This window comes from Asparagus officinalis, chromosome 3 (genome assembly GCF_001876935.1).
Source record: "Asparagus officinalis chromosome 3, Aspof.V1, whole genome shotgun sequence".
In the NCBI taxonomy this organism is placed as follows: domain Eukaryota; kingdom Viridiplantae; phylum Streptophyta; class Magnoliopsida; order Asparagales; family Asparagaceae; genus Asparagus; species Asparagus officinalis.
The window spans coordinates 52,466,877-52,475,894 of NC_033796.1; the positions used below are offsets into that span (position 1 = coordinate 52,466,877).

At 35.1% G+C, this 9,018-nt stretch overlaps 1 protein-coding gene across 3 annotated transcripts in view; it reads left to right on the forward strand.

The window, feature by feature from the left end:
- LOC109834122 (ribosome biogenesis protein WDR12 homolog) overlaps window positions 1-8,437 on the forward strand; it is a 10,025-nt gene extending 1,588 nt beyond the window's left edge. Inside the window, exons 5-16 of one of the 3 annotated variants that reach the window (XR_002245456.1) lie at window positions 1,229-1,264; window positions 1,355-1,440; window positions 2,123-2,190; window positions 2,274-2,384; window positions 2,507-2,635; window positions 4,550-4,693; window positions 5,405-5,507; window positions 5,589-5,725; window positions 5,822-5,857; window positions 5,933-6,033; window positions 7,893-7,944; window positions 8,015-8,437. Coding sequence is in view for 2 of the 3 variants with exons in the window: in XM_020402039.1 (XP_020257628.1) it covers window positions 1,229-1,264; window positions 1,355-1,440; window positions 2,123-2,190; window positions 2,274-2,384; window positions 2,507-2,635; window positions 4,550-4,693; window positions 5,405-5,507; window positions 5,589-5,725; window positions 5,822-5,857; window positions 5,933-6,025 (943 nt within the window). In the remaining variant the exon portion in view is untranslated. The other 2 variants (XM_020402040.1, XM_020402039.1) reach the window with 2 other exon arrangements.

The following is a 9,018-nucleotide window of genomic DNA, read 5'->3' on the forward strand; positions in this document are numbered from 1 at the left end:
TTTATCAATCGGGATTAGATGTTAAAAGACTCCTCACCCGCTTCTTTTTACCTCTTCTTGTTTCTTCTTGGGTTTCTTTCGCATTGTAGGCTCTCCGCACAGCAGCATCCGTATCATTAATATTTATTCCATATGCACTTTTGTGTAGCCCAATAAAGTGAAGTATTAGGGTTCTACATTAAGCCTAATCCATTTTGCTATATCTGACCTTTGCTTGAGCTTTAGTATAATTTCTCAAGTGTAGTTTAGATGTTCAGGACATTGGGTTTAAACATATGTTTCTGCAGGAACTCATTATATTTCAGCTATATATTTGTGATGGGAAATGAAAAAAATAGTTAGTTCTATAATATTTTATTATTCTACATTATATTCGACATGAGACTCCTTTAAAGATGATTCTAGCTTCAAAGGTGGCTACTTCTTTAACTTGGCGTACGATAAAAGCTGGAGTCCTTGAAATGGAGGAGAACCTGAGTTGCAAACAAAAGGGAGAATGTGATCAATTATTTAGAATGCACATTGAAGCTGATACGAAAAACTTTTAGATGATTCATTTAAATATCTGAATATAAAATCTATCAGTTCACTATAATCCTAATTATAGATTATATATAACATAACTGAGAAGAAAGTCTAACACCAAAGTTCTAGATTACTTTGCTTGTTGCATCATTAAGAAGCTATAATTCATCCTTGGTAGGAAGAAGATCATTTTTGACATTGACTGTTATTTCATAATCTTATACCCCTTGATAATGTCAAATTTCCAAACATGACATAGGGTTTTGAGGTGTTAATAACAAATTGAGCCAAACAAATTATTGAAAATTTAATTCACTATAATCTGCTGGTTTATTATATCCCAGACTAGAGTGAGCTAAATTAGTTCTTGGATAAAACAAGTCCCTAGTCTGAACATGACCTTAGTCATATTGTCTTATCAGTTTGATGCTACCTATAAGGCATGTGAAATCAATATTTTCCAGTACATAATGTATACTTATCCCGTTACTTCTATTTTGTTATATTTTTTGTGGCAAAAGGATACATCTTTCATTGTGCCTGATCTTTTTTTCCCCTGAATTTATTCTCTTCTTTAACAAAACAATCATGTCTATTCATCTAAGTGGTGTAGACACATGCACATGCACTTTATCCATGTTTAACAATAATTTCCTCTAAACGTGTGCCAATTATTCACTTAAATTGTTCTTATTTCTGACAGATTCATTTTAACAGGGTGCTATGACAATATTTCAAGGTACAAATTTTTAAGTCTTATACGATTTACATCCTTTACAATCAATCGATGTAAATATATATCTGACGTGTATCATTCTACTTATTCTAGGATTTGGAAAGTTGGTTCATTATGTACACACATCTTAGAAGGGCACACCGGTGCAGTTACTTCTGTCAGCATCCTCAATACTACAGGTTGTTTTAGCAAGAGTTATTTCACTTCCCTCATACTGATATTCATTATTCATTGTGATTAGGGTAACTCTTTCCTGTAAATAGAATTGGATGCGGTGCAATATTGTCGATTAAAGTTTATAGGAATCACTAAAGCTGGTCAATTGTCAAAATTATTAATTCGGGTCATATATGAAACTGTTATGAAGGCTCTTCTTTCGATTTATTTTGTGCTTATATTTGTATCTACAATGAGATGACCTTTATCCCTGCCTTTTGGGTTTGACTGCATACATTCTTTTCTATGTTTGGATTTTCTGAGGACCTTTTTGTTGCTCAATCAGGAGATATCAATCCTTTTTTTACTGGTTAGTCTGTACTTTGTCTTACCCCTAGACTCAACTCCTAGCATCTTCTTCAACAAAGGTTCTGACTCCTACTAGTTACGTGTTCATCATTCTATGGCATGTTTTTACTATCTCAGTTGATTCTTCATAACTCAGTTTTCAATTTATGGTACTTCTAATTCATCCTCACTAATTTTTTTGGGTGCTTATCTTTTCAACACGCCCTTTTTTATTATTATCTATTTTGATAACTTGCACATGATGTTCAGTATATGCGTGTGTATCAACATCTTCATCAAGCTTTCTGTCAGCACTTCATAGGGAGTTGCCTATTGATGTAAATTTATTTTTCTTAGCAGGAGTAGAGAATGGCAACATACGTTTGGCCACTGGTTCAAAGGATCGGACATTGAGACTATGGATGGTATATTGTGTTTTTAACTATCTCTTCTTGTGAAAAGCCTAAGTCTTTTATGTGCAATACTTATGACCTTTATACCCTCAAAGCTTGATGTTGCTGGGAAGGTGGATTATCCGATGAAGATTGGAGCATACAAAGTTCTTAATGGACACATGGCTTCTGTACAGAGCATTTCTTCAGCACCTTTAGGAGATAAGGTAGACCTTCTCTTGCCTGTTCGAGAGTTTGTAATTCTGACTCGAGATTTTTCTTTTTCTAATTCAAAACTTTTACCTAACCAGATTATGATATATTCAACCCCTTATTTTCATGCTTTTTGATATGCTCAGGCTCTTGGGATTGCTCTGTCAAGTTGTGGAAAGTTAACGATTCTGAAGTTGAAGGTGATTCTGTGTCGATAAAGAAGAGGAAGCTTGTTTCTGACATGGTTGAAGAATCTCAAGCAGAGGTATTCTTCATCTTTCTTTCCAAACACATAACAATTGTTTGTTGACAATGCCACAAGCAAGAAGATGTGATGTTATACACTAGCTCAACAAGTGTACAAAATAAACATGATAACATCAAAATATTTTGTGGGTTTATATCCTGGTGTTCACATATTTTACTGAAAAAGGACCCAAAACAAACTTCAAAAGCAATCCATATTTAGCAATATAACTCCAGTTAGGCTCCCCCTTTCCCGACACAAATGAGCTGTCTTTGGTCACATGGAAAGTAGAGGGAAAAAATAAGCAAAGAAAGAGCAAGTAATGCAGTTACTTGAACCGGAAAACTTCTAAGGAGCTTGGAAGCCCATGGCTTTGATGTTTTGCTTTCTGTATCTCTTCCAAATATGTGTACACGCGCAAAGTGTCCATACACATTGGGAGAGACAGTAGTCACATACGCTAAGAGTCAAAAAGTAAACAGGGAAAGAAACAAATCTCAGCGATACTTTCTTGGAATAGCCAAGGGAAGCCTTGTTGCTCGGCATTTTACCCATAAGGCTTCTATTCTTTGCTTCTCTTTTATCTTTAGGGGTGAATCTTCATAGCTGTATTATGTGGTAGCATCTCAGGAATTTTTTTAAAGATTAAAAATCAGCCTAGTGTGACTCCTGATTTTGGAGGCCTGGGAAGTTTAGGCATGCGGAACCTTGCCTCATATTTTGGGAGTCTATTTGTGCAAGTTTAGCCCATAACCTTAAGGTGACAAGGGTGTACCATGTAACAGCCTGGATTGTCAGGAGAAAAATAAAAATCTCATAGGCACACATTAATGCGTTATAATTTCAAACTTGGATAGTCGAATGAAGGGAATAAGTTCATACCACCCAGTATTTTCATGTTATAAACTATAATATGAAACTTAAAGTTGGGCACATTTTTAATAACTGCCCAATCAACTAGCTAGTTTCAGTTCTGCCAATTTGGACGCCTATGAACATCAGTTCTTCCTCCTAGGTTTCCCTCTCTACATTATCTGTAGTTTAGTTGAAGGAGTATTATATAAGGGAGTTATTTAAATTTTTGATAGGGCAAAGCTGGAGTTGGCATGTAGTTTTTTTTGGAGCTCTGAGTTGACTTTTTTGGGATGCAGAAGTTGTTGATATCATCAAGAAAAATAAAATCCTCATAGGCATACATTAATACATTATAATTTCAAACTGATGTTCATAGGCACACATTATATTTGTTGTTATTTTCATGTTATAAATTATAATATGAAACTTAAAGTTGAGCACATTTTATGAACTGTCCAATCAACTAGCTAGTTTCAGTTCTGCCAATTTGGATGCCTATGAACATCAGTTCTTCCTCCTTGGTTTTCCTCTCTACATTATCATATAGTTTAGTTGACGGAGTCTTATGTAAGAGAGTTATTTAACTTGTTGATAGGGCAAAGCTGGAGTTGGCATGTAGTTTTTTGGAGCTCTGAGTTAACTTTTTTGGGATGCAAAAGTTATTGATGTCGTCAAGTAATTTACTCTGGGTAGTAAGGCAATAGAGTTCTTTTAAATGTTTGATGCAAAAAAACTGCTGCTTATATCTGTCTTGCTGGAGTCCTGAGTTTCTTTCGTGCAGAAATTTTTTTTCATTCATAGAGTTCTAAGTTGCTATGCTGGGGCATCCGTACAAGGTTCTTGTTAATTTTGTGTCTTTGTTGAATCATCTTCAATAGAAAAATGTCCATATTTAAGGTGAAACAGATGAGAAATTGGTATATGTATAATCAGATCACCAGATGCTTTTAGTAAGTAGCTATTCTAATATTCGAGTAGCGGTAGTGTCTTGAGCCATTTCTTGTAGAATTCTTTATGATTTTGTTAAACAGCATAAATTCAGCCGTAATAACTCATCTTACTTTCTCATGCTATCAGATCGAGGCAATGTCAAGCTTTGTTGGCCACACACAATGTGTGTCTTCAGTTACCTGGCCAGAACTTGAAACTATATATTCAGCGTCATGGGACCATTCTATCAGAAGTTGGGATGTCGAAACAGGCAAAAGCCCTTGGAACATGGTATGTACTATGCATGATAGACTTTTATGTTTTGACAAAAGCAAAAATGTTGCACAAACAAGAATAATTCCGTGTCTGGTTTTGCACAAATGCTTGCATACTGGGTTTTTTTGGCTTCTGATGCCTGTACATGCCTCAGAATCCTAATTCCATGGCTATCTAATGGATCAATCTCTGTCAATGTATATTTTTGCAGTCTTGCTGGATATGGACATGCATAGGTGGCTTATGTTGTCTCACCAGACAACGAGGTCCACAAATTAATTTATTACAATAGAAAAAATTAGTTTTTTAAAAATTTGAAAGTGAAAAAAAATTTCTTTCCTCAAAAAATTTGGTTGCTTGTGCTTGGTATCTCATATTTTGATGAAGCACAAGTAACAAAAATCTGACATATACCTACATTTGGCATATGAGTGCAGCTTTATGCTTAAATTGATAAAGATCTGTGTCTTCTATTTAATTTTTCAGTCATAATGGGATTCTATTATTCTAGTTTTCATGAAAGTGCAAAGTGAATCTGCAAGGTGTTGATCCCTTGTTCACTACAATGCTTGTTTCTGCACAGACTCACGCATCGTGTTAGGCACTTTAGAAGTTTGGATTTGGTCAGACGGGCTTCCTCTGCCAATTCATGAAATTACTAACTGACATCCTGCATATTCTGGTATCCTACTGCTTGGCCTTCAATTTTCTTACTGTTGTGTGTAGGTTAGCGGAAAAGTATTAAATTGCCTTGATGTTGGAGGCAGAGAACTCATTGCTGCTGGTGGTTCAGATCCTATCCTGAGGATATGGGATCCTCGAAAGCCAGGTTTACTTTCTTAGGATTATGCTTAGAATCTGCCATTCGCCCTTTACTTACAGTCTGGGACTAACAACCTTTGCCATACAGGAACTTTGGCTCCCATTTTCCAGTTCTCATCTCACACGTCTTGGATCACTGCTTGCAAGTGGCATTCAAGTTCACAGTTCCATTTGGTTTCAGCATCATATGATGGGAAGGTGATGTTGTGGGATTTGAGAACAGCGGTACAACTCCACACCTATTCTATACAGTTAGTATTGTAATTCTCTTGAGCTAGTATGATAACAATTTGACTACATTGATAAATGCTCATGTTGCAGTGGCCCTTGGCAGTAATAGATTCTCACAAGGACAAGGTTCGTAATTTTCTCTTTTTATGTGTCAATTAGACAAATAGAGCAGCATATTGACATGTATCTTGGTGATTGCAGGTATTATGCGTGGACTGGTGGAAAGGTGATAGTGTGGTTAGTGGAGGAGCTGATTCAAAGCTATGCATTTCTTCTGGGATATCAATACAGTAAAACTGAAGGTGGTACTTTTGAGTAAACTCCCATTTATTTTTCTTTTTTGTATGTGAAGAGAGAAAAGGTTTCAAAACCATGCTTCTTTGGTTCCCCATTTCCTTCCCCTCTATGCTCTTGTGGCTATGTTGAGACTCCTGGGTCAAGTGTGGTTTCAACTTTCAAGACAAAAGGTCAAGAAATACCTTACTGACTTTGTTACTGAAAAGAAACTGGATGTAAACTATATGTCAAATGTACCCACAATGTCGGTCTCTAAAATTTGGAACCGTACCTGTACCCGCACCTACACTTCCTTGGATACCCCTTGAATACATGCACAATTTTCTTTGGACAAGTAATCAATTACATAATACTTTTTTAATCCAATTAAATTCATTGTAATGCTGGAAATGCAAACCATTAAATCCCACCCACCTGCCACAATGTGGGCTTCTGTAGACATGCCCAAACAATGAGGAACAGGAAGATTGATATTTGCGACACCTACTAAGATGTTTATGTCAGTTGTAGGAAATTTGAATGTAGAAGTTCTTCATGTAACAAGACCCAGTGAACGAAAGATATAAATGAAATAGATGACCATCTAAAACTGGGATATATATCAGGACGCTTTGTTTTTGTACATAACAGATGAGAAATCTGTATGTTGCAGAAGGCGATGTTTTGTGAGGTTCTGCTAGGTAATGGCCCTATTATCTCAAGGTAAGAACTAAGAGTTAGGGTTGCCTTGCATGGTGTCTATTTTAGCTGTGAAAAAAAAGAGCTTGAATTCTAATAAAATTTAAAATTCCAACTGATGAAACAAAAATAGTATATTCTTTAATGATAAGTATATTCCTTTAGGAATTTGAACTAGTTTTCAGAGGTTTGACCTTTCGTTGATTAATCACCATTATCTTGATATGATCTATGGGGATGCCTTTCATGGTTTCTATTTCAGCTTTGAAAAGAGCTTGAGTTCTAGTAAAATGTAAAATTCCAGATGAAACAAAAATACTATAGTCTTTAATAATAAGTACATTCATTTAGAAATTTGATCTAGTTTTCAGAGGTTTGACCTTTGGTTGATTAATCACCATTATTATGATATGATATTTCTCCCATTGTATAAATAGATTCATTTTAATTACTACTGCAGATTCACAAGTATCCTAGGAAGAATGCTTTTCCAGAAGAAAGGCACATTATTAGTTAATTTGGGACAATTGGAAACAGTGTTTCTGGTGTCTTGGACGATCTTTGGTTGATAGCAATGTAAAACTTTGGTAATTGTTGAAGTGGCTTCCTTCAATTAACAACGTATGCTGAAAGCTGAAGCTGTTTCCTATTAGTTCCCTAGGTGTGCTGAGAACTGATCTATTTATTTAGATTGTACCCTTACCGCCAAAAGTTAATCATACAGATTATAAATCAGATACCTCTTACTGTACTAACACTTGCTCACTAACATTTACAGTGTTGTTCTATTTCCGTGTAAATATCAATATTGCAGTTACGTGACATTGAATCTATCTCTCATATAGAAGTATTTGGCAGAAAACATCATGATTAGGAAGGTTATTGAAGTAAAGAACAATTCTTCATATTCAGATGGTTAGGACAGATGCTGAATTATATTTATTAAAGTTTATTTTGGTATTTATACTCCAATTCTCCTTTTGATTTGATGAAACTGTTGTAAAGTACTGTATTCTATCAAATTGGCAATGAGAATAATAAAGATCATAAACAGGCAGCTCTTTTTATGACTTGTTTTTGTCCTCGTCTAAATTTGTAGTCCTATAACTTAATCTAGAGTGGTAAGATTTTGTTTTCCCCTCATCAATGTTTGATTTATTTCCTGTGTGTACTGATTACCTATCAGCTCTCCACTGCAAGCAGAAGCTAACTGCAGACAAGACATACCTATACACAACATAATTGTGGCGCTAATTTATCAACTGGCAATTGAGGAATGAACAGAGTGCGCAAGCTCCTATACACAACATAATTGTGGCGCTAATTTATCAACTGGCAATTGAGGAATGAACAGAGTGCGCAAGCTATATCTCTGAGCGGGTGGAGAGTGAAATTTTGTGCGTTCTTCGGCATTAACTGCTGGGTTTTCTTTATTAGCAGAGTAATCTAATCATTTTTTGAGTGGCAAGCTGTATCAAGTTTGCTTAGTGGTTTGAATTTTGCTCAGAACTGTCGAGGAAATACTGCTAAATTTTTGTTATTTTCGCTACCTTCGAATGTTTCAGAGATTTATCGAGGAAGATTTGAAAAGAAAATCTCTGTGATGGATGTTGTAGTTTGATACTGGTTTTATTAACGCAAGCATGAAGGTCAGTGGAGTTCACTTCAAGTTTGTGTCGCCAAATGTATTTTGATTCCAGAGCTTAAATCATTATAAGCCATTTGAAGGGACGATCTAGCCTATATTTTATTTTTGTTCTTTTCATTTCTTCTTATTTTTTTTCTTTTCTTTTTTCACCTCTGTTTTTTTTTCTTTCTATTTTCCGTTTTTTTAAGAAAAAGCTCTAGGTATGCATGCTTTCATCATTGACTTGAATTATTCTGGATTATGTCATTTATATTAATTTGAGATACTCTCGTTCGGTGTAAGATACGTGTATTTCAAACTCTGCAAGCATATGGGGCAGGGGAGCCCCCAATTCAAATTTTCCTGTTGCCAGATAGTGTAGACGTAACGTGGTATTATTAAAATGCTAGTACTAAATATCCCTACTCAATACAAAAATTGCTAAGGGTCGGTCAGATGAGTAATTAAACTGAAAGCTGAAAACTATTTTTTTTAATTTTCCTGAAATCATATGCAGTTTTTTTATTGTTTCAATTAATTTGATTATCCAAGAACTTTTCCTGTAACGATATGCCAAACTTTTCTTTTTGTTTGAATTAATTTGAAGACTAAATTTTACTGACTAAAATTTAATCTTCTTTTGTTGATATAGAGGAATTGGATTTATAGAAGACTGAAGTTTACT